This window comes from Anomaloglossus baeobatrachus, chromosome 5, assembly GCF_048569485.1.
Source record: "Anomaloglossus baeobatrachus isolate aAnoBae1 chromosome 5, aAnoBae1.hap1, whole genome shotgun sequence".
NCBI classification, from domain to species: domain Eukaryota; kingdom Metazoa; phylum Chordata; class Amphibia; order Anura; family Aromobatidae; genus Anomaloglossus; species Anomaloglossus baeobatrachus.
The window spans coordinates 596186359-596212606 of NC_134357.1; the positions used below are offsets into that span (position 1 = coordinate 596186359).

A 26248-nucleotide genomic window follows, 5' to 3' on the forward strand; every position below is an offset into this window, starting at 1 on the left:
ACTAATGCAAGACAGAGAAAGGTGGCCCTACAAAGTGCTGACTCCGGGGTCTGAGTACTAATGCAAGACCGAGAGAGGTGGTCCTACAAAGTGCTAACTCCACGGGATAAATACTAATGCAAGACAGAGAAAGGTGGCCCTACAAAGTGCTGACTCCGGGGTCTGAGTACTAATGCAAGACAGAGAAAGGTGTTCCTACAAAGTGCTAAATCCAGGGGCTGAGTACTAATGCAAGACAGAGAAAGGTGGCCCTAGAAAGTGCTGACTCCGGGGGCTGAGTACTAATGCAAGACAGAGAAAGGTGTTCCTACAAAGTGCTAACTCCAGGGGCTGAGTACTAATGCAAGACAGAGAAAGGTGGCCCTGCAAAGTGCTGACTCCGGGGGATGAATACTAATGCAAGACAGAGGAAGGTGGTCCTACAAAGTGCTGACTCCAGGGGATGAATACTAATGCAAGACAGAGGAAGGTGGTCCTACAAAGTGCTGACTTCGGGGCCCAAGTACTAATGCAAGACAGAGGAAGTTGGTCCTACAAAGTGCTGACTCCGGGGTCTGAGTACTAATGCAAGACAGAGAAAGGTGGTCCTACAAAGTGCTGACTCTGGGGGCTGAGTACTAATGCAAGACAGAGAAAGGTGGCCCTACAAAGTGCTGACTCCAGGGGCTGAGTACTAATGCAAGACAGAGAAAGGTGTCCCTACAAAGTGCTGACTCCGGGGTCTGAGTACTAATGCAAGACCGAGAGAGGTGGTCCTACAAAGTTCTAACTCCACGGGATAAATACTAATGCAAGACAGAGAAAGGTGGTCCTACAAAGTGCTGACTCCAGGGGCTGAGTACTAATGGAAGACAGAGAGAGGGTGTCCTACAAAGTGCTGACTCCGGGGTCTGAGTACTAATGCAAGACAGAGAAAGGTGTTCCTACAAAGTGCTGAGTACTAATGCAAGACAGAGAGAGGTGGTCCTACAAAGTGCTGACTGCAGGGGCTGAATACTAATGCAAGACAGAGAAAGGTGGTCCTACAAAGTGCTGACTCCGGGGGCTGAGTACTAATGCAAGACAGAGAGAGGTGGTCCTACAAAGTGCTGACTCTGGGGTCTGCGTACTAATGCAAGACAGAGAGAGGTGGTCCTACAAAGTGCTGACTCCGGGGTCTGAGTACTAATGCAAGACAGAGAGACGTGGTCCTACAAAGTGCTGACTTCGGGGTCTGAGTACTAATGCAAGACAGAGAAAGGTGGTCCTACAAAGTGCTGACTCCAGGGGCTGAATACTAATGCAAGACAGAGAAAGGTGGTCCTACAAAGTGCTCACTCCGGGGTCTGAGTACTAATGCAAAACACAGAAAGGTGGTCCTACAAAGTGCTGACTCCGGGGTCTGAGTACTAATGCAAGACAGAGGAAGGTGGCCCTACAAAGTGCTGAGTACTAATGCAAGACAGAGAGAGGTGGTCCTACAAAGTGCTGACTGCAGGGGCTGAATACTAATGCAAGACAGAGAAAGGTGGTCCTACAAAGTGCTGACTCCGGGGGCTTTGTACTAATGCAAGACAGAGAGAGGTGGTCCTACAAAGTGCTGTCTCCGGGGTCTGAGTACTAATGCAAGACAGAGAAAGGTGGTCCTACAAAGTGCTGACTCCGGGGTCTGAGTACTAATGCAAGACAGAGAAAGGTGGTCCTACAAAGTGCTGACTCCGGGGGCTGAGTACTAATGCAAGACAGAGAAAGGTGGCCCTGCAAAGTGCTGACTCCGGGGGATGAATACTAATGCAAGACAGAGGAAGGTGGTCCTACAAAGTGCTGACTCCAGGGGATGAATACTAATGCAAGACAGAGAAAGGTGGTCCTACAAAGTGCTGACTCCGGGGCCCGAGTACTAATGGAAGACAGAAGAAGGTGGTCCTACAAAGTGCTAACTCCAGGGGCTGAGTACTAATGCAAGACAGAGGAAGGTGGTCCTACAAAGTGCTGACTCCGGGGTCTGAGTACTAATGCAAGACCGAGAGAGGTGGTCCTACAAAGTGCTGACTCTGGGGGCTGAGTACTAATGCAAGACAGAGAAAGGTGGCCCTGCAAAGTGCTGACTCCGGGGGATGAATACTAATGCAAGACAGAAAAAGGTGGTCCTACAAAGTGCTAACTCCAGGGGCTGAGTACTAATGCAAGACAGAGGAAGGTGGTCCTACAAAGTGCTGACTCCGGGGTCTAAGTACTAATGCAAGACCGAGAGAGGTGGTCCTACAAAGTGCTAACTCCACGGGATGAATACTAATGCAAGACAGAGAAAGGTGGCCCTACAAAGTGCTGACTCCAGGGGCTGAGTACTAATGCAAGACAGAGAAAGGTGGCCCTACAAAGTGCTGACTCCGGGGTCTGAGTACTAATTCAAGACATAGAAAGGTGGTCCTACAAAGTGCTGACTCCAGGGGCTGAGTACTAATGCAAGACAGAGAGAGGGTGTCCTACAAAGTGCTGACTCCGGGGTCTGAGTACTAATGCAAGACAGAGAAAGGTGTTCCTACAAAATGCTAATTCCAGGGGCTGAGTAGTAATGCAAGACAGAGAAAGGTGGCCCTACAAAGTGCTGACTCTGGGGGCTGAGTACTAATGCAAGACAGAGAAAGGTGTTCCTACAAAGTGCTAACTCCAGGGGCTGAGTACTAATGCAAGACAGAGAAAGGTGGCCCTGCAAAGTGCTGACTCCGGGGGATGAATACTAATGCAAGACAGAGGAAGGTGGTCCTACAAAGTGCTGACTCCAGGGGATGAATACTAATGCAAGACAGAGGAAGGTGGTCCTACAAAGTGCTGACTTCGGGGCCCGAGTACTAATGCAAGACAGAGGAAGGTGGTCCTACAAAGTGCTGACTCCGGGGTCTGAGTACTAATGCAAGACAGAGAAAGGTGGTCCTACAAAGTGCTGACTCTGGGGGCAGAGTACTAATGCAAGACAGAGGAAGGTGGCCCTACAAAGTGCTGACTCCAGGGGCTGAGTACTAATGCAAGACAGAGAAAGGTGTCCCTACAAAGTGCTGAATCCGGGGTCTGAGTACTAATGCAAGACCGAGAGAGGTGGTCCTACAAAGTTCTAACTCCACGGGATGAATACTAATGCAAGACAGAGAAAGGTGGCCCTACAAAGTGCTGACTCCAGGGGCTGAGTACTAATGCAAGACAGAGAAAGGTGGCCCTACAAAGTGCTGACTCCGGGGGCTGAGTACTAATTCAAGACAGAGAAAGGTGGTCCTACAAAGTGCTGACTCCAGGGGCTGAGTACTAATGCAAGACAGAGAGAGGGTGTCCTACAAAGTGCTGACTCCGGGGTCTGAGTACTAATGCAAGACAGAGAAAGGTGTTCCTACAAAGTGCTGAGTACTAATGCAAGACAGAGAGAGGTGGTCCTACAAAGTGCTGACTTCGGGGTCTGAGTACTAATGCAAGACAGAGAAAGGTGGTTCTACAAGTGCTGACTCCGGGGTCTGAGTACTAATGCAAGACAGAGGAAGGTGGCCCTACAAAGTGCTGAGTACTAATGCAAGACAGAGAGAGGTGGTCCTACAAAGTGCTGACTGCAGGGGCTGAATACTAATGCAAGACAGAGAAAGGTGGTCCTACAAAGTGCTGACTCCGGGGGCTTTGTACTAATGCAAGACAGAGAGAGGTGGTCCTACAAAGTGCTGACTCCAGGGGTCTGAGTACTAATGCAAGACAGAGAAAGGTGGTCCTACAAAGTGCTGACTCCGGGGTCTGAGTACTAATGCAAGACAGAGAAAGGTGGTCCTACAAAGTGCTGACTCCGGGGGCTGAGTACTAATGCAAGACAGAGAAAGTTGGCCCTGCAAAGTGCTGACTCCGGGGGATGAATACTAATGCAAGACAGAGGAAGGTGGTCCTACAAAGTGCTGACTCCAGGGGATGAATACTAATGCAAGACAGAGAAAGGTGGTCCTACAAAGTGCTGACTCCGGGGCCCGAGTACTAATGGAAGACAGAAGAAGGTAGTCCTACAAAGTGCTAACTCCAGGGGCTGAGTACTAATGCAAGACAGAGGAAGGTGGTCCTACAAAGTGCTGACTCCGGGGTCTGAGTACTAATGAAAGACAGTGAAAGGTGGTCCTACAAAGTGCTGACTCTGGGGGCTGAGTACTAATGCAAGACAGAGAGAGGTGGTCCTACAAAGTGCTGACTCCGGGGACTGAGTACTAATGCAAGACCGAGAAAGGTGGTCCTACAAAGTGCTAACTCCACGGGATGAATACTAATGCAAGACAGAGAAAGGTGGCCCTACAAAGTGCTGACTCCGGGGTCTGAGTACTAATGCAAGACCGAGGGAGGTGGTCCTACAAAGTGCTGACTCCACGGGATGAATACTAATGCAAGACAGAGAAAGGTGGCCCTACAAAGTGCTGACTCCAGGGGCTGAGTACTAATGCAAGACAGAGAAAGGTGGCCCTACAAAGTGCTGAGTACTAATGCAAGACAGAGAGAGGTGGTCCTACAAAGTGCTGACTGCAGGGGCTGAATACTAATGCAAGACAGAGAAAGGTGGTCCTACAAAGTGCTGACTCCGGGGGCTTTGTACTAATGCAAGACAGAGAGAGGTGGTCCTACAAAGTGCTGACTCCGGGGTCTGAGTACTAATGCAAGACAGAGAAAGGTGGTCCTACAAAGTGCTGACTCCGGGGGCTGAGTACTAATTCAAGACAGAGAAAGGTGGTCCTACAAAGTGCTGACTCCAGGGGCTTTGTACTAATGCAAGACAGAGAGAGGGTGTCCTACAAAGTGCTGACTCCGGGGTCTGAGTACTAATGGAAGACAGAGAAAGGTGTTCCTATAAAGTGCTAATTCCAGGGGCTGAGTACTAATGCAAGACAGAGAAAGGTGGCCCTACAAAGTGCTAACTGCGGGGTCTGAGTACTAATGCAAGACAGAGAAAGGTGGTCCTACAAAGTGCTGACTCCGGGGGCTGAGTACTAATGCAAGACAGAGAAAGGTGGCCCTGCAAAGTGCTGACTCCGGGGGATGAATACTAATGTAAGACAGAGAAAGGTGGTCCTACAAAGTGCTGACTCCGGGGGCTGAGTACTAATGCAAGACAGAGAAAGGTGGCCCTGCAAAGTGCTGACTCCGGGGGATGAATACTAATGCAAGACAGAGGAAGGTGGTCCTACAAAGTGCTGACTCCAGGGGATGAATACTAATGCAAGACAGAGGAAGGTGGTCCTACAAAGTGCTGACTTCGGGGCCCGAGTACTAATGCAAGACAGAGGAAGGTGGTCCTACAAAGTGCTGACTCCGGGGTCTGAGTACTAATGCAAGACAGAGAAAGGTGGCCCTACAAAGTGCTGAGTACTAATGCAAGACAGAGAGAGGTGGTCCTACAAAGTGCTGACTGCAGGGGCTGAATACTAATGCAAGACAGAGAAAGGTGGTCCTACAAAGTGCTGACTCCGGGGGCTTTGTACTAATGCAAGACAGAGAGAGGTGGTCCTACAAAGTGCTGACTCCGGGGTCTGAGTACTAATGCAAGACAGAGAAAGGTGGTCCTACAAAGTGCTGACTCCGGGGTCTGAGTACTAATGCAAGACAGAGAAAGGTGGTCCTACAAAGTGCTGACTCCGGGGGCTGAGTACTAATGCAAGACAGAGAAAGGTGGCCCTGCAAAGTGCTGACTGCGGGGGATGAATACTAATGCAAGACAGAGGAAGGTGGTCCTACAAAGTGCTGATTCCAGGGGATGAATACTAATGCAAGACAGAGAAAGGTGGTCCTACAAAGTGCTGACTCCGGGGCCCGAGTACTAATGGAAGACAGAAGAAGGTGGTCCTACAAAGTGCTAACTCCAGGGGCTGAGTACTAATGCAAGACAGAAGAAGGTGGTCCTACAAAGTGCTGACTCCGGGGTCTGAGTACTAATGCAAGACAGAGAAAGGTGGTCCTACAAAGTGCTGACTCTGGGGGCTGAGTACTAATGCAAGACAGAGAGAGGTGGTCCTACAAAGTGCTGACTCCGGGGGCGTAGTACTAATGCAAGACAGAGAGAGGTGGTCCTACAAAGTGCTAACTCCACGGGATGAATACTAATGCAAGACAGAGAAAGGTGGCCCTACAAAGTGCTGACTCCGGGGGCTGAGTACTAATTCAAGACAGAGAAAGGTGGTCCTACAAAGTGCTGACTCCAGGGGCTGAGTACTAATGTAAGACAAATAGAGGGTGTCCTACAAAGTGCTGACTCCGGGGTCTGAGTACTAATGGAAGACAGAGAAAGGTGGTCCTACAAAGTGCTGACTCCGGGGTCTGAGTACTAATGCAAGACAGAGGAAGGTGGCCCTACAAAGTGCTGAGTACTAATGCAAGACAGAGAGAGGTGGTCCTACAAAGTGCTGACTGCAGGGGCTGAATACTAATGCAAGACAGAGAAAGGTGGTCCTACAAAGTGCTGACTCCGGGGGCTTTGTACTAATGCAAGACAGAGAGAGGTGGTCCTACAAAGTGCTGACTCCGTGGTCTGAGTACTAATGCAAGACAGAGAAAGGTGGTCCTACAAAGTGCTGACTCCGGGGTCTGAGTACTAATGCAAGACAGAGAAAGGTGGTCCTACAAAGTGCTGACTCCGGGGGCTGAGTACTAATGCAAGACAGAGAAAGGTGGCCCTGCAAAGTGCTGACTCCGGGGGATGAATACTAATGCAAGACAGAGGAAGGTGGTCCTACAAAGTGCTGACTCCAGGGGATGAATACTAATGCAAGACAGAGAAAGGTGGTCCTACAAAGTGCTGACTCCGGGGCCCGAGTACTAATGGAAGACAGAAGAAGGTGGTCCTACAAAGTGCTAACTCCAGGGGCTGAGTACTAATGCAAGACAGAGGAAGGTGGTCCTACAAAGTGCTGACTCCGGGGTCTGAGTACTAATGCAAGACAGAGAAAGGTGGTCCTACAAAGTGCTGACTCTGGGGGCTGAGTACTAATGCAAGACAGAGAGAGGTGGTCCTACAAAGTGCTGACTCCGGGGACTGAGTACTAATGCAAGACCGAGAAAGGTGGTCCTACAAAGTGCTAACTCCACGGGATGAATACTAATGCAAGACAGAGAAAGGTGGCCCTACAAAGTGCTGACTCCGGGGTCTGAGTACTAATGCAAGACCGAGAGAGGTGGTCCTACAAAGTGCTAACTCCACGGGATGAATACTAATGCAAGACAGAGAAAGGTGGCCCTACAAAGTGCTGACTCCAGGGGCTGAGTACTAATGCAAGACAGAGAAAGGTGGCCCTACAAAGTGCTGAGTAATAATGCAAGACAGAGAGAGGTGGTCCTACAAAGTGCTGACTGCAGGGGCTGAATACTAATGCAAGACAGAGAAAGGTGGTCCTACAAAGTGCTGACTCCGGGGGCTTTGTACTAATGCAAGACAGAGAGAGGTGGTCCTACAAAGTGCTGACTCCGGGGTCTGAGTACTAATGCAAGACAGAGAAAGGTGGTCCTACAAAGTGCTGACTCCGGGGGCTGAGTACTAATTCAAGACAGAGAAAGGTGGTCCTACAAAGTGCTGACTCCAGGGGCTGAGTACTAATGCAAGACAGAGAGAGGGTGTCCTACAAAGTGCTCACTCCGGGGTCTGAGTACTAATGGAAGACAGAGAAAGGTGTTCCTACAAAGTGCTAATTTCAGGGGCTGAGTACTAATGCAAGACAGAGAAAGGTGGCCCTACAAAGTGCTAACTGCAGGGTCTGAGTGTGACGACATGGACTCTCATGGGTTAACGTTTCTTAAAATCCAGCCAGACAGCACGATAGATTGTCTATAGATGGGGGAGAAGTCCCTCATTGTTTTTACAAGACTCTTGTTGACTCAATGTAATTGTGTTGGCCACTGAAAGCTAGACTATTGTTCTCCAGACATTTCCAGTAACCATTGTATTGTAGTTGTGTATTGATAATGTAATTACCTTAGTAGCCATTGTCTAGTCGGTGACTCCCAGTTTACATGTACACCCTCAGCCTTTCTAAGCACATCATTTGAATGAGCATTGTCCATGTAGCTTGAAATTCGTCCAATGGGAGAAGCAATCTTGTCCAACCAATGGATGAGGACGCAGTGTGTCCAGGGGGAGGGCTGTGGCTATAAGAGAGGACTTCTTTAAGCCACCAGGTTGTTGATGGTTGATGGATCCAGTCTAAGCTCTTTGGAGCTGACTGGAGGATCAGGACATCTTATGGCTTCAATCTAGGGACTCCGGATCCGGTTGGAGACCATATCCACAGCCTAGGGATTTCGACTCCGGCTGCCAGGATTTTATCATCAAACCAGGACTACCTAAGGAGGACACGCAGGTTGGGACAGTTCAGTCACCTGTTACAGACTTTGCAGACCTCAGACAGCTTGGAACCTGTGAGGCATGGACATTCTAATCCCTGGTGAGCAGCGGAAGGGTGAGACTCTGTTGCCTGTTACATTTGTGTGTTTTGCTGGTTATGTGTTATGTGCCGTTAATTGTTTGGGGATCCAATAAAGTCTAATTATTGTGGTTCCCTCACCCTGTGTTGTCTGAGTAGTGTTACGCCCACGGTTAGGGAGGCCGGCGTTCAGTTGGGATGAGCCCTGAGCCACGCTGTCTTTCTAAAGGCGGCGGGTTTTAGTGGACGAGAGCGCCCACTGAGCCCCGTGTCTCCACAATTGGTGGCAGCGGTGGGATACTACTCAGCCTGGTTTACCCAGGGGAGCTGCAGTGGACTGGTGTTTTCGGACACCGTCCAGGGCTCAACAACCAGGGAGGCACATAAGCATACCCAGCAGGCCATAGGGGAGGCATTCAGGTTTCGGACGCTGCCATGTCCAACCCCACCAGCTCAGCCATGGGACAAGGACCAGAGAGGAGTTACGACCGCAGCAGTAAATGGATGCTACAGGATCTGTGCCAGATGCGAAAGATTGACTACAGGAACACTGACACTCGGTCAGACTTGATCCGGAAATTAGTCTGTTGGGATGCCCAGAATGATGCAGAGGATGATGACACTGCCGTTGTGGTATCAGAGGAGGTAAACCCTGTATCTCATCCTAGATCCAGTGACAGTCTGGAAACAAACCAAACCCAAGCAGACCGAGTCAAGGAATTGTTGACTGCATTGGGGCCTGAAGCTTCAAGGGAAGAGAGGGCTGGTGTTCTGCAATTTGTGTTTGGATTTCCAATTTCCTCACCATCAGCACCTACCTCCAGGATAGACCACCACCAAGGAAGTCATCTTCGCTACAGGGACGTGCCAGTGTTTAATGATTCCAGCACTGAGATAGATGAACACTTGCAAAACTTTGAGATGCTAATGCGTATGCACCAGGTGCCCACAGATGAGTGGTCCAAATACCTGTGGACAAGCTTGCCGGTCCGGGCCCAGGAGGCTGTCCGATCACTTGGGCCTCAGGACTGCTTGGACTACGGAATTATTAAGGACACTTTGTTGGCCCTTTTTACCATAACACCCGAGAGACATCGCACTAAGTTCCGGACTATGTCTCGCCAGGGTGTCTCGTACGTCGAATTTGGCAGTCAACTCCGACGACACTGCAATCGCTGGCTCGATGGACGGGCTGCCCACTCCGCTGCTGCCCTCCGTGATGTGATAGTGCTTGAACAGCTGCTGGTGCAGATGGACCCGGAAATCCGAGAATGGGTAGCTGACAGGAAGCCCGACACCCCAGAGCAAGCAGCGCGATTGGCTGACGAATTTACAGCCAACCGACCCAGCTGGAGGCCCAATAGGTCCCTCAACCATGGATCCAAGCGACCCCCAGACTCACGTGCTGGACTAACTCATTACCCCACAGAAGCCCCAACAAGACAAAGGTTTACCAACAGGGTGGGTGACTTGTCTAACCCACGGCGCTGTTATACGTGTGGGCGCCTTGGACACATGGCCAAAGAGTGTCTACAAAACCGGGACCCCATGCCTGGAGCCCGTCTACCAGTCAACATATGCCGAGATGAACCGAGACCTGAGGAATGCTACTCCCGAGAAACACCAATAGCTGAGGAAGTGGTTTATCCAGTCCACACCCTACGGCAGGCCGGACACCGTACACCAGCTAACCTCCATCCCCACATCCAGACGGTCAAGGTCGGTGATATACAGGCTCGGGGACTTCGAGACTCGGGATCTTCCATCACCCTGGTCAGCCCAGATATTGTTCCCACAGAACATCATTTACCTGGCCGCCAAGTGACCATCATCCTTGCTGGGGGCCAGCGCTCGAACATCCCTCTGGCACGAGTGCAGTTGGACTGGGGAACTGACCAAGGAGAGGTTGAAGTGGGGCTCATGGACGGCCTCCCCACTCCTGTAATTTTGGGAAATGACCTAGGACAAGGACTATCCAGCCAGTTTGTCACAGCCATCACCCGCAGCCAAGCCAAACACCATCCTGGTGCAGGTCTTTCTTCCAGCCCATCAGAGGAGAACCCAACTCCTCAATCTTCAGCCTCCTCATCAGAGCCAACAAATGTGAGTACATCAGACCCAACTGTGGCCATTGATTGGGGGGAGATAGATCGTAAAGAGCTCAGGGAAGCTCAACTGTCAGACCCCACCTTAGAGCTTATCCGTAGTGCGGCCACCCAACCTGGGGGAGGAAATCAGGGGGAGGTATATAGATGGGAAAAAGGCCTCTTATATCGGGAGAAGCCCGCATCCTGCCCAGAAAAACCCTGGACCCGTGTACATCAGCTTGTGGTACCCCAGCCATACCGACCCCAACTGTTGCGTTTAGCTCATGATGTTCCTGCGGCTGGGCACATGGGGACCAAAAAGACTCGGGCCCGCCTGCTGCGTAGTTTTTTCTGGCCAAGGGTCACTCAAGAAGTGCAAAAATACAGAGCCTCTTGCCCAGTGTGTCAGCGTATGGGGGGAGCCCCATGCCGTGCCCCACTTCAACCCATGCCCTTGATAGGAGAACCGTTCCAGAGAGTTGCCATTGATATAGTAGGCCCCTTAGCCATCCCCAGCCGCAGTGGAAAAAGATTCATCCTCACCCTGGTAGACTTTGCCACCCGTTACCCAGAAGCCGTTGCCTTAACCTCCATAGATGCAGAGCACGTGGCTCAAGCTCTACTGGACATCTTTAGCCGGGTAGGGTTTCCACAGGAAGTATTGACTGACCAGGGGGCACAGTTCCAAAGTGAACTGATTCACACCCTGTGGGAAAAACATGGAGTCCGCCCCATGCGCACAACCCCCTACCATCCTGAAACAAATGGATTGTGTGAGCGCTTCAACAAAACGCTCAAACAGCTCATTAGCCGATATGTGGAGTCCGAGGGGGGGGACTGGGAGAAAAACTTGCAGCAGCTCCTTTTTGCTTACCGGGAGGTGCCGCAGGACTCCACTGGGTTCTCTCCCTTTGAATTGCTGTACGGCCGAAAAGTACGAGGGCCCCTAGAGCTGGTACGAGAGAGTTGGGAGGGCACCTTCCCCACAGAAGAGGTTCCCATACTGGACTATGTTCAAAAGTTTAGGGAAAGGATGAGGCACCTCATGGCGTTAGCCCATGGGAATTTAGAAGTGGCTCAGGAAAGGCAAAAACGATGTTACGACCGCACTGCCCGGCCCCGAGAATTTGCCTGTGGACAGAAGGTCCTAGTACTAGTACCGGTGCGGAAAAACAAGCTGCAAGCCATGTGGGCGGGTCCATTCACCATTACCAAGAAATGTGGCAATACTGACTACACCGTGGCCCTGGATCGAGCAGGTGTTCGTGAGCGTACCTACCACATCAACAGGCTAAAAGCTTATGAGGAACGAGAAGTCACCAATTTAGCAGTTTGCTGTCCAGAGTTAGATGATCCAGAGTTGGACCAGATCCCAGACCTATTAGTGGACTCCAAAAGGGAAATGGGGGTAAAAGATGTATCACTAGGGGAGCAGCTTTGTCCATCACAGAAGCGACAGATATCAGACATACTCGGAACATATGAAACCCTGTTCACCAGTCAGCCTGGTAGAACCCCCCTGGTCCAGCATCATGTCAATACAGGGGCAGCCACCCCACTAAGACAACCCGCCTACCGGGTGACCCCTCCTGTGTTGGCAATGATGAAGGCCGAGGTGGATGACATGTTAAATATGGGAGTCATAGTCCCCTCCCATAGCCCATGGGCTGCCAGTGTGGTATTGGTGCCAAAAAAGGACAAGAGTACTCGTTTCTGTGTGGACTATAGACGGCTCAATGAGGTCATGATTACAGATGCTTACCCCATGCCCCGGGTGGATGATAGGTTAGGGGGGTCTCGGTTTATATCTACCCTCGATTTGAGCAAGGGATACTGGCAGATCCCACTCACAAAAGACGCTCAAGAGAAATCGGCCTTCATAACCCCTTTTGGCCTCTTTGAGTTTACCAGCATGCCTTTTGGGATGAAAAACGCCCCAGCCACCTTCCAGAGGATGGTAGACCATTTACTAGAGGGATGTCAGGGGTATGCCCAGGCCTATTTGGATGACATCGCTATCTTCAGCGACACTTGGGAAGAGCATCTTCAGCATGTGTCCCAGGTGCTGCAGAGGGTAGCCAAAGCCCAGCTCACCATCCGACCTGACAAATGCCAAATGGGGATGGCCGAAGTGCTATACCTGGGACATCGGGTGGGAAGTGGGTGCATTCGTCCCGAACCTGCAAAAGTAGAAGCCATTATCCAGTGGCCACGCCCAGTCAATCAAAAACAGGTCCGTGCATTTCTAGGAACCGCAAACTACTATCGAAAGTTTCTCCCCAATTACAGTACCATAGCAAAACCGCTCACTGACCTCACAACCAAAAGATATGCCCGTAACCTTATCTGGACCCCAGAATGTGAAACTGCGTTCCTCCAATTGAAAGACCGGCTAGCCCAAAGCCCAGTCTTGACTGCTCCTGACTTCCGTCGCAGATTCATTGTCCAAACAGACGCATCGGACACAGGACTAGGAGCTGTACTTAGCCAAGTGGGGGACAACGGTGAGGAACATCCGATAGCTTACCTCTCCCGGAAACTGTTGGACCGAGAGAGGGCTTATGCCACCATAGAAAAAGAATGCCTGGCCATAGTCTGGGCCCTAAAAAAATTGCAGCCCTACCTCTATGGCAATGAGTTCACAGTCCTCACTGACCACAATCCATTGAGTTGGCTAAATCGCACTGCCGGGGACAACGGACGCTTGCTCAGGTGGAGTCTGGCATTACAATCTTACAATTTTTCCATCTCCCATAAACAAGGCAAGAACCATGGAAATGCGGATGGGCTTTCCCGACAAGAGGAGAAGGATGATCGGAAGCCTATCATGCCTGGCTAATATTAAGAAGGGGGAGGAATGTGACGACATGGACTCTCATGGGTTAACGTTTCTTAAAATCCAGCCAGACAGCATGATAGATTGTCTATAGATGGGGGAGAAGTCCCTCATTGTTTTTACAAGACTCTTGTTGACTCAATGTAATTGTGTTGGCCACTGAAAGCTAGACTATTGTTCTCCAGACATTTCCAGTAACCATTGTATTGTAGTTGTGTATTGATAATGTAATTACCTTAGTAGCCATTGTCTAGTCGGTGACTCCCAGTTTACATGTACACCCTCAGCCTTTCTAAGCACATCATTTGAATGAGCATTGTCCATGTAGCTTGAAATTCGTCCAATGGGAGAAGCAATCTTGTCCAACCAATGTATGAGGACGCAGTGTGTCCAGGGGGAGGGCTGTGGCTATAAGAGAGGACTTCTTTAAGCCACCAGGTTGTTGATGGTTGATGGATTCAGTCTAAGCTCTTTGGAGCTGACTGGAGGATCAGGACATCTTATGGCTTCAATCTAGGGACTCCGGATCCGGTTGGAGACCATATCCACAGCCTAGGGATTTCGACTCCGGCTGCCAGGATTTTATCATCAAACCAGGACTACCTAAGGAGGACACGCAGGTTGGGACAGTTGAGTCACCTGTTACAGACTTTGCAGACCTCAGACAGCTTGGAACCTGTGAGGCATGGACATTCTAAATCCCTGGTGAGCCAGCGGAAGGGTGAGACTCTGTTGCCTGTTACATTTGTGTGTTTTGCTGGTTATGTGTTATGTGCCGTTAATTGTTTGGGGATCCAATAAAGTCTAATTATTGTGGTTCCCTCACCCTGTGTTGTCTGAGTAGTGTTACGCCCACGGTTAGGGAGGCCGGCGTTCAGTTGGGATGAGCCCTGAGCCACGCTGTCTTTCTAAAGGCGGCGGGTTTTAGTGGACGACAGCGCCCACTGAGCCCCGTGTCTCCACACTGAGTACTAATGCAAGACAGAGAAAGGTGGTCCTACAAAGTGCTGACTCCGGGGGCTGAGTACTAATGCAAGACAGAGAAAGGTGTTCCTACAAAGTGCTAACTCCAGGGCCTGAGTACTAATGCAAGACAGAGAAAGGTGGCCCTGCAAAGTGCTGACTCCGGGGGATGAATACTAATGCAAGACAGAGGAAGGTGGTCCTACAAAGTGCTGACTTCGGGGCCCGAGTACTAATGCAAGACAGAGGAAGGTGGTCCTACAAAGTGCTGACTCCGGGGTCTGAGTACTAATGCAAGACAGAGAAAGGTGGTCCTACAAAGTGCTGACTCTGGGGGCTGAGTACTAATGCAAGACAGAGAAAGGTGGCCCAACAAAGTGCTGACTCCAGGGGCTGAGTACTAATGCAAGACAGAGAAAGGTGGTCCTACAAAGTGCTGACTCCAGGGGCTGAGTACTAATGCAAGACCGAGAGAGGTGGTCCTACAAAGTTCTAACTCCACGGGATGAATACTAATGCAACACAAAGAAAGGTGGCCCTACAAAGTGCTGATTCCAGGGGCTGAGTACTAATGCAAAACAGAGAGAGGGTGTACTACAAAGTGCTGACTCCGGGGGCTGAGTACTAATTCAAGACAGAGAAAGGTGGTCCTACAAAGTGCTGACTCCAGGGGCTGAGTACTAATTCAAGACAGAGAAAGGTGGTCCTACAAAGTGCTGACTCCAGGGGCTGAGTACTAATGCAAGACATTGAGAGGGTGTACTACAAAGTGCTGACTCCGGGGTCTGAGTACTAATGCAAGACAGAGAAAGGTGTTCCTACAAAGTGCTAACTCCAGGGGCTGAGTACTAATGCAAGACAGAGAAAGATGGCCCTGCAAAGTGCTGACTCCGGGGGATGAATACTAATGCAAGACAGAGGAAGGTGGTCCTACAAAGTGCTGACTCCAGGGGATGAATACTAATGTAAGACAGAGGAAGGTGGTCCTACAAAGTGCTGACTTCGGGGCCCGAGTACTAATGCAAGACTGAGGAAGGTGGTGCTACAAAGTGCTGACTCCGGGGTCTGAGTACTAATGCAAGACAGAGAAAGGTGGTCCTACAAAGTGCTGACTCTGGGGGCTGAGTACTAATGCAAGACAGAGAGAGGTGGTCCTACAAAGTGCTGACTCCGGGGGCTGAGTACTAATGCAAGACAGAGAGAGGTGGTCCTACAAAGTGCTGACTCCGGGGTCTGAGTACTAATGCAAGACAGAGAGAGGTGGTCCTACAAAGTGCTGACTCCGGGGTCTGAGTACTAATGCAAGACAGAGAAAGGTGGTCCTACAAAGTGCTGACTCCAGGGGCTGAATACTAATGCAAGACAGAGAGAGGTGGTCCTACAAAGTGCTGACTCCGGGGACTGAGTACTAATGCAAGACCGAGAAAGGTGTTCCTACAAAGTGCTAACTCCACGGGATGAATACTAATGCAAGACAGAGAAGGTGGCCCTACAAAGTGCTGACTCCACGGGCTGAGTACTAATGCAAGACAGAGAAAGTTGGCCCTACAAAGTGCTGACTCCGGGATCTGAGTACTAATGAAAGACCGAGAGAGGTGGTCCTACAAAGTGCTAACTCCACGGGATGAATACTAATGCAAGACAGAGAAAGGTGGCCCTAAAAAGTGCTGACTCCAGGGTCTGAGTATTAATGCAAGACAGAGAAAGGTGGTCCTACAAAGTGCTGACTCCGGGGTCTGAGTACTAATGCAAAACAGAGAAAGGTGGCCCTACAAAATGCTGACTCCGGGGTCTGAGTACTAATGCAAGACAGAGAAAGGTGGTCCTACAAAGTGCTGACTCCGGGGTCTGAGTACTAATGCAAGACAGAGAAAGGTGGTCCTACAAAGTGCTGACTCCGGGGGCTGAGTACTAATGCAAGACAGAGAAAGGTGGCCCTGCAAAGTGCTGACTCCGGGGGATGAATACTAATGCAAGACAGAGGAAGGTGGTCCTACAAAGTGCTGACTCCAGGGGTTGAATACTAATGCAAGACAGAGAAAGGTGGTCCTACAGAGTGCTGACTCCGGGGCCCGAGTACTAATAGAAGACAGAAGAAGGTGGTCCTACAAAGTGCTAACTCCAGGGGCTGAGTACTAATGCAAGACAGAGGAAGGTGGTCCTACAAAGTGCTAATTCCAGGGTCTGAGTACTAATGCAAGACAGAGAAAGGTGGCCCTAGAAAGTGCTAACTCCGGGGTCTGAGTACTAATGCAAGACAGAGAAAGGTGGTCCTACAAAGTGCTGACTCCGGGGGCTGAGTACTAATGCAAGACAGAGAAAGGTGTTCCTACAAAGTGCTAACTCCAGGGCCTGAGTACTAATGCAAGACAGAGAAAGGTGGCCCTGCAAAGTGCTGACTCCGGGGGATGAATACTAATGCAAGACAGAGGAAGGTGGTCCTACAAAGTGCTGACTCCAGGGGATGAATACTAATGCAAGACAGAGGAAGGTGGTCCTACAAAGTGCTGACTTCGGGGCCCGAGTACTAATGCAAGACAGAGGAAGGTGGTCCTACAAAGTGCTGACTCCGGGGTCTGAGTACTAATGCAAGACAGAGAAAGGTGGTCCTACAAAGTGCTGACTCTGGGGGCTGAGTACTAATGCATGACAGAGAAAGGTGGCCCTACAAAGTGCTGACTCCAGGGGCTGAGTACTAATGCAAGACAGAGAAAGGTGGTCCTACAAAGTGCTGACTCCAGGGGCTGAGTACTAATGCAAGACCGAGAGAGGTGGTCCTACAAAGGTCTAACTCCACGGGATGAATACTAATGCAAGACAGAGAAAGGTGGCCCTACAAAGTGCTGACTCCAGGGGCTGAGTACTAATGCAAGACAGAGAGAGGGTGTACTACAAAGTGCTGACTCCGGGGGCTGAGTACTAATTCAAGACAGAGAAAGGTGGTCCTACAAAGTGCTGACTCCAGGGGCTGAGTACTAATGCAAGACATTGAGAGGGTGTACTACAAAGTGCTGACTCCGGGGTCTGAGTACTAATGCAAGACAGAGAAAGGTGTTCCTACAAAGTGCTAACTCCAGGGGCTGAGTACTAATGCAAGACAGAGAAAGGTGGCCCTGCAAAGTGCTGACTCCGGGGGATGAATACTAATGCAAGACAGAGGATGGTGGTCCTACAAAGTGCTGACTTCGGGGCCCGAGTACTAATGCAAGACTGAGGAAGGTGGTCCTACAAAGTGCTGACTCCGGGGTCTGAGTACTAATGCAAGACAGAGAAAGGTGGTCCTACAAAGTGCTGACTCCAGGGGCTGAGTACTAATGCAAGACATTGAGAGGGTGTACTACAAAGTGCTGACTCCGGGGTCTGAGTACTAATGCAAGACCGAGAGAGGTGGTCCTACAAAGTTCTAACTCCACGGGATGAATACTAATGCAAAACAGAGAAAGGTGGCCCTACAAAGTGCTGACTCCAGGGGCTGAGTACTAATTCAAGACAGAGAAAGGTGGTCCTACAAAGTGCTAACTGCAGGGGCTGAGTACTAATGCAAGACAGAGAGAGGGTGTCCTACAAAGTGCTGACTCCGGGGTCTGAGTACTAATGCAAGACAGAGACAGGCGTTCCTACAAAGTGCTGAGTACTAATGCAAGACAGAGAGAGGGTGTCCTACAAAGTGCTGACTCCGGGGTCTGAGTACTAATGCAAGACAGAGACAGGCGTTCCTACAAAGTGCTGAGTACTAATGCAAGACAGAGAGAGGTGGTCCTACAAAGTGCTGACTGCAGGGGCTGAATACTAATGCAAGACAGAGAAAGGTGGTCCTACAAAGTGCTGACTCCGGGGGCTGAGTACTAATGCAAGACAGAGAGAGGTGGTCCTACAAAGTGCTGACTCCGGGGTCTGAGTACTAATGCAAGACAGAGAGAGGTGGTCCTACAAAGTGCTGACTCCGGGGTCTGAGTACTAATGCAAGACAGAGAAAGGTGGTCCTACAAAGTGCTGACTCCAGGGGCTGAATACTAATGCAAGACAGAGAAAGGTGGTCCTACAAAGTGCTAACTCCAGGGGCTGAGTACTAATGCAAGACAGAGAGAGGGTGTCCTACAAAGTGCTGACTCCGGGGTCTGAGTACTAATGCAAGACAGAGACAGGCGTTCCTACAAAGTGCTGAGTACTAATGCAAGACAGAGAGAGGTGGTCCTACAAAGTGCTGACTGCAGGGGCTGAATACTAATGCAAGACAGAGAAAGGTGGTCCTACAAAGTGCTGACTCCGGGGGCTGAGTACTAATGCAAGACAGAGAGAGGTGGTCCTACAAAGTGCTGACTCCGGGGTCTGAGTACTAATGCAAGACAGAGAGAGGTTGTCCTACAAAGTGCTGACTCCGGGGTCTGAGTACTAATGCAAGACAGAGAAAGGTGGTCCTACAAAGTGCTGACTCCAGGGGCTGAATACTAATGCAAGACAGAGAAAGGTGGTCCTACAAAGTGCTGACTCCGGGGTCTGAGTACTAATGCAAGACAGAGAAAGGTGGTCCTACAAAGTGCTGACTCCGGGGTCTGAGTACTAATGCAAGACAGAGGAAGGTGGCCCTACAAAGTGCTGAGTACTAATGCAAGACAGAGAGAGGTGGTCCTACAAAGTGCTGACTGCAGGGGCTGAATACTAATGCAAGACAGAGAAAGGTGGTCCTACAAAGTGCTGACTCCGGGGGCTTTGTACTAATGCAAGACAGAGAGAGGTGGTCCTACAAAGTGCTGACTCCGGGGTCTGAGTACTAATGCAAGACAGAGAAAGGTGGTCCTACAAAGTTCTGACTCCGGGGTCTGAGTACTAATTTAAGACAGAGAAAGGTGGTCCTACAAAGTGCTGACTCCTGGGGCTGAGTACTAATGCAAGACAGAGAAAGGTGGCCCTGCAAAGTGCTGACTCCGGGGGATGAATACTAATGCAAGACAGAGGAAGGTGGTCCTACAAAGTGCTGACTCCAGGGGATGAATACTAATGCAAGACAGAGAAAGGTGGTCCTACAAAGTGCTGACTCCGGGGCCCGAGTACTAATGCAAGACAGAGGAAGGTGGTCCTACAAAGTGCTAACTCCAGGGGCTGAGTACTAATGCAAGACAGAGGAAGGTGGTCCTACAAAGTGCTGACTCCGGGGTCTGAGTACTAATGCAAGACAGAGAAAGGTGGTCCTACAAAGTGCTGACTCTGGGGGCTGAGTACTAATGCAAGACAGAGAGAGGTGGTCCTACAAAGTGCTGACTCCGGGGACTGAGTACTAATGCAAGACCGAGAAAGGTGTTCCTACAAAGTGCTGACTCCGGGGTCTGAGTACTAATGCAAAACAGAGAAAGGTGGCCCTACAAAATGCTGACTCCGGGGTCTGAGTACTAATGCAAGACAGAGAAAGGTGGTCCTACAAAGTGCTGACTCTGGGGTCTGAGTACTAATGCAAGACCAAGAGAGGTGGTCCTACAAAGTGCTGACTCCACGGGATGAATACTAATGCAAGACAGAGAAAGGTGGTCCTACAAAGTGCTGACTCCAGGGGCTGAATACTAACGCACCTCACATCCAGGACACATTTCCGTTGCACCTTCTTGTGCTCAGTTTTGGTGTCACAGAAAGTCCCAATAACATCATTTAAGTTTGTGGGTGTAAAATGGAAAAATGTGGAAAGTTTCACGGGGTGTGAATAGTTTTTCAAGGCTCTTGCCAGGGGCGTATAGCAACATTCCCATGATACCCCTACCTGCTAGGAAGCAGACCCTCCACAGCCCGGAGTGCAACAACATCTTGATCTCGGTGGTCTGGTTTTGGGGCAGGATGACCCCCTCCTCCAGGTAGAGCCAGTAATCAGTACTGACTGCGATCCCCAGGAGCCCCAGAGCACACACTGCAAATACACTGCTGAGAAGAGTCAGGGCTTTCCTGCTGCAGACCCCCATCCCACAGAGCGCCCGGCCCCACCGTGGGCAGAGAGGGACCTGCAAGACAAGGAGAAGAAGGTTACATGGTTCCTGAGAATACGAACCACACAGATAAAGCAATATGGCCACACAGCCGGGATACAGCTGAGGTTACAGTGATACAGCCAGGAAACAGCTGAGGATACAGTGATACAGCGGAGATACAGCTGAGGTTACAGTGATACAGCCGGGATATAGCTGAGGTTACCGTGATACAGCGGGGATACAGCTGAGGTTACAGTGATACAGCCGGGAAACAGCTGAGGATACAGTGATACAGCCGGGATACAGCTGAGGTTACAGTGATATAGCCGGGAAACAGCTGAGGATACAGTGATACAGCGGAGATACAGCTGAGGTTACAGTGATACAGCCGGGAAACAGCTGAGGATACAGTGATACAGCGGAGATACAGCTGAGGTTACAGTGATACAGCCGGGATATAGCTGAGGTTACAGTGATACAGCCGGGATACAGCTGAGGTTACAGTGATACAGCGGGGATACAGCTGAGGTTACAGTGATACAGCGGGGATACAGCTGAGTTTACAGTGATACAGCCGGGATACAGCTGAGGTTACAGTGATACAGCCGGGAAACAGCTGAGGTTACAGTGATACAGCCGGGATATAGCTGAGGTTACAGTGATACAGCGGAGATACAGCTGAGGTTACAGTGATACAGCCAGGATACAGCTGAGGTTACAGTGATACAGCCCGGATACAGCTGAGTTTACAGTGATACAGCTGGGATACAGCTGAGGTTACAGTGATACAGCCGGGATATAGCTGAGGTTACAGTGATACAGCGGGGATACAGCTGAGGTTACAGTGATACAGCCAGGAAACAGCTGAGGATACAGTGATACAGCCGAGATACAGCTGAGGTTACAGTGATACAGCTGGGATACAGCTGAGGTTACAGTGATACAGCCGGGATATAGCTGAGGTTACAGTGATACAGCGGGGATACAGCTGAGGTTACAGTGATACAGCCAGGAAACAGCTGAGGATACAGTGATACAGCCGGGATACAGCTGAGGTTACAGTGATATAGCCAGGATACCGCTGAGGTTACAGAGATACAGCCGGGATACCGCTGAGGTTACAGAGATACAGCCGGGATACCGCTGAGGTAACAGTGATACAGCCGGGATACAGCTGATGTTACAGTGATATAGCTGGGATACCGCTGAGGTTACAGAGATACAGCCGGGATACCGCTGAGGTTACAGTGATACAGCGGGGATACAGCTGAGGTTACAGTGATACAGCCAGGAAACAGCTGAGGTTACAGTGATACAGCTGGGATACAGCTGAGGTTACAGTGATACAGCTGGGATACAGCTGAGGATACAGTGATACAGCGGGGATACAGCTGAGGTTACAGTGATATAGCTGGGATACCGCTGAGGTTACAGAGATACAGCCGGGATACCGTTGAGGTTACAGTGATACAGCCGGTAAAACAGCAATACAGTCAAGAATACAACAACACAGCTGGGGATACAGTGATACAGCAATACAGTCAGGAACACAACAACACAGCTGAGGATACAGGGATAATACAGCAATACAGTCAGGAACACAACAACACAGCTGAAGATACAGGGATAATACAGCAATATAGTCACCACTAGTGATACAGCTTCACCAACAGGAGTATAGTGACACTGCGGATATAGCGACATAGTTGGGGATACAGCTTAGGATACAGTGATACAGTAGGTAAAAAAGCAATACAGTCAGGAACACAACAACACAGCTGGGGATACAGCTAAGGATAACACCTGAATACAACTGACAATTTAGCGCTCTAGCAGAGGGTACAGCGACACAGCCAGGGATATAGTCAGCAAACAAATGGGATACAGCAATACAGTCAGGTATACAGCCAGAATAGCTGGGATGTGGCAAAACTGCAGGGATATAGCTGAGTATACAGTGACACAGCCAGGAATACAGCAACACAGCTGGAGATACAACCGGGAATAAACCGACAATAAAGTGATACAGCTTAAGATACTGCTGGAATAAGGATACACCCAAGGATACAGTTGGAATAAGCTGATATAGTTAAACCGCCAGATGGGATACAGCAACACAGCTGGGGATACAGCCAGAAATACAGAGATACAACCTGGGATATTGTCACGCTCCCCGGCTCCCCTGCCACGCTCCCCGGCTCACCTGCCAGGCGTTCCCCGCTCCACAGCCTCCATGCTCCAGCACCTGCGGTCCCCAGGCAGCCCGGTCCCCGCTCCCGGCGCCCGTCGGCATCCCTGCTCCAGCCCGGCTCTTCTGCCTCCTGTTCACCGCTCCCTGCTCTGGCTTCTGGCACCCGGGCCTCGCGCATGCGCATTAGGGCGCGCGCGCGGTCATTGACCCTCTCTTAAAGGGCCAGCGTCCACTGACAGGATATTGAACACACAGGTACAGGGTATAAAGGGGTTTAATGTCCAAGTGGGCGGGGCCTGTTCTTCGTGTTTTCTGAGCTAGGAGTCAGGTCTCCTTGTGTCTGTGATATACTCACCTATCTCTCTCGTAGAACCGATCCTGCCTCGCCAACCGGTCCTGACGATACCCGAACGGTGACGGCCTGCCATCCCGTCAGCTCCTGCCATCTCCGATCCCTGTGGTGACCCGTCTTCTCGCTCCATTGGTTCCGGACTCTGCCTGACAACATCTCGGCCTCCGAACCTGAGCTCCGTCACCCGGACTACCATCAGAGACCCCGTGGTCCCAGGGACTTCTTTACTCCACTCCTCTAAACGGACTGTCCTGCTAGTGCCCCGGCTACCAGGTACCTTGCCCTCGGTGAGGTGTTCAGCCCAGTGGATCCACCTCCTGGGTCTGCCCGTCCACCTGGCCCTAACAGTAAGAACAGGCCATGGATCCCGCCGAAGCACTAGCGGCCTTGCAGCAGGAACTCACACGCCAGTGCGAGACCCAGACCCGCATGCCGAACTTCATGTCTTCTGTGGATACCCGCCTGAACACGCTACAAGCGACGGCCACATCCTTGGCATCTCAGGTTTCCACGGTACAATCCACGGCCACAGCTCCCGTGGCAGCCTCCTCGGATGCTTCCAGACTTCGTTTGGCTTCACCACCCCGGTACGCCGGAGATCCCAAGACCTGCAGGGGATTCCTAAACCAGTGCTCCCTTCATTTCAAGCTGCTTCCGCACTTGTTTGCCTCCGACCAAGCCAAGGTGGCGTTTGTGATGTCACATCTAGAGGGTGAGGCACTGGCCTGGATGAACCCCTTGTGGGAAAAAGAGGACCCTGTGACTACCAACATCCAGGACTTCCTGCAGGCATTCAGAAATACCTTTGACGAACCTGGACGTGCCGCTGCATCCGCCTCATCACTCCTCAGGCTACGTCAGGGGACCATGACGGTGGGGCAGTATGCCATTCGCTTCCGCACTTTGGCCTCAGAATTGGCGTGGAACAATGAAGCCCTCACCGCCGCCTTCTGGGAAGGACTCTCCAGCCGTATTAAGGACGAGCTGGCAGGCCGCGATGTTCCTTCCACCCTGGATGCCCTGATCGCACTAGCCACCCGCGTGGACCTCAGATTCCAGGAACAATCCAAAGAGGTGTCCCGTGAGAGACGTCCGATACGGCATTCCTCTCCACCGCAGAAGCCCGCCGTACTTCAGTCAGCGTCGTCTGGTGTCTCTGTCCACGAGCCCATGCAGATTGACCGTTTGCGGCAGTCCGAACAACGCCGAGCAGAACGGCTCGCCAAGGGTCTCTGCTTCTACTGCGGAGAGGGCACACACCTTCTACGCTCCTGTCCAGAGAGGCCGGGAAACTCCAAAGCCTAGGGTTGGTAGGAGAGGCCACCCTAGGTGCTGGGACTCTCTCAGACCCGGTTACGTGGACTGTTCAAGTGACAACGGGAGAGACGCGGTTCACGGCCGAGGCGTACCTCGATTCCGGGGCAGCAGGCAATTTCATCCAGCAGGCCACGGTGGACAAGTACCAGGTGCCTGTTACTCCACTCGACAAACCCCTCGTGATTGCCTCTGTGGATGGGAGACCCCTCTCTGACACCATCTCGTGGATCACCAAGCCGGTGGAACTACGTATCGGTGCCCTGCACACCGAGAACATCGCTCTCTACGTCCTCCCACACATGTCCCATCAAATCCTGCTGGGACTCCCCTGGTTACGGACACACGAACCGTCAGTCAGCTGGGGTACTGGTGAAATCACCCGATGGGGCTCCTCTTGCCACGAGAACTGTCTGAAGACCATACAACCCATCCGACGACCTCCGGTTCCAGAGACCCTACCGGGACTGCCCTCGGCCTATTGGTCCTTCGCGGACGTCTTTGATAAAAAGGAATCAGAGGTACTTCCGCCACATCGTCCTTATGACTGTGCCATCGACCTACTCCCGGGAACTACACCACCTCGAGGACGGATATATCCGCTGTCTCCTGCTGAAACTAGGGCCATGTCTGCCTACATCACGGAGAGCCTAGCAAGGGGATTCATTCGGAGGTCCTCCTCTCCTGCTGGAGCAGGCTTCTTCTTCGGTAAGAAGAAAGAGGGCGATCTGCGCCCCTGCATTGACTACCGGGGATTGAACCAAATCACCGTGAAAAATAAATACCCCCTGCCGCTCATCCCCGAATTGTTTGATCGGCTTAGAGGAGCTCGTGTGTTTACCAAGTTGGATCTTCGGGGTGCCTACAACCTGGTCCGCATCCGCTCTGGGGACGAATGGAAGACCGCATTCAATACTCGCGATGGGCACTATGAATACTGTGTGATGCCCTTCGGCCTGTGTAACGCACCAGCAGTGTTTCAGGAATTGGTGAACGACGTGTTCCGGGACCTTCTCTACGTCTGTGTGGTAGTGTATCTTGATGATATCCTGGTCTCCTCTCCGGACCTCCAGACCCACAGAGAGAACGTGCAGCTGGTACTACAAAGACTGAGAGAGAATCGTCTGTACGCCAAGTACGAGAAGTGTGTCTTCGAGCAGTCTTCTCTTCCCTTCCTGGGTTACGTAATCTCCGATACCGGCCTGCAGATGGACCCAGAGAAGGTCTCTTCCATTGTCAACTGGCCCCCTCCTTCCAGACTGAAGGCAATTCAACGCTTTCTGGGATTCGCAAACTATTATCGTCAGTTCATCCCTCACTTCTCTGCTCTGACTGCACCTCTCTCCGCCTTGACCAAGAAGGGGGCTAATCCAAAGGACTGGTCACTTGCGGCCGACGCCGCGTTTGGCTCCCTGAAACAGGCATTTGCTTCTTCCCCTGTGCTCCACCGTCCTGAGTTAAACCGACAGTTCACCTTGGAGGTGGATGCCTCCTCCTCGGGAGCCGGAGCAGTGCTCATGCAGAAGTCCTCCTCCGGGAAGATGGTTACTTGCGGTTTCTTCTCCAAGAGCTTCTCAGCGCCTGAACGCAACTACACCATCGGTGACTGAGAGCTCTTGGCAGTCAAACTGGCTCTGGAGGAATGGCGCTACCTTCTGGAGGGAGCAGTGTACCCCGTGATCATTTACACGGACCACAAGAACCTGGAATACCTGCGGTCCGCTCAGCGGCTGAACCCACGGCAGGCCAGGTGGTCCTTGTTCTTTGCCAGGTTCGATTTTCAGCTCCATTTTCGACCCGCGGACAAGAATGTGCGAGCAGATGCCTTGTCCAGGTCTTTCATGCCCATGGAACAGGAGGAGGAGACTACCCAACCCATCATCTGTCCTAGCAAAATCATTCCAGTGGCTCCTGTCACCCTGGCCCAGATACCGCCCGGGAAGACCTATGTCTCTGAGACTGACAGGCAAAAAGTGTTACACTGGGGCCATGCCTCGAAAATAGCCGGTCATGCTGGTCAAAAGAGAACATGGAGTGCGATTGTACGTCATTACTGGTGGCCATCCCTTCGCACGGACGTCGCTTCTTTTGTCTCAGCCTGCTCCTCTTGTGCCAGGAATAAGACGCCCAAACACCTGCCATATGGTCGTCTTCTGCC

The 26248-nt window shown here is 51.2% G+C and overlaps 1 protein-coding gene across 3 annotated transcripts in view; it reads right to left on the bottom strand.

Annotated features, from left to right (window-relative positions):
- Window positions 1-26248, bottom strand: part of CACNG5 (calcium voltage-gated channel auxiliary subunit gamma 5) — a 112070-nt gene that overhangs the window by 38079 nt on the left and 47743 nt on the right. For 2 of the 3 annotated variants that reach the window (XM_075351504.1, XM_075351505.1), the window contains one exon: window positions 20032-20266. In XM_075351504.1, coding sequence (XP_075207619.1) covers window positions 20032-20266 — 235 coding nt within the window. Of the gene's footprint in view, window positions 1-20031; window positions 20267-22436; window positions 22492-26248 lie in introns of those variants that run through there. The other variant, XM_075351507.1, reaches the window with a different exon arrangement.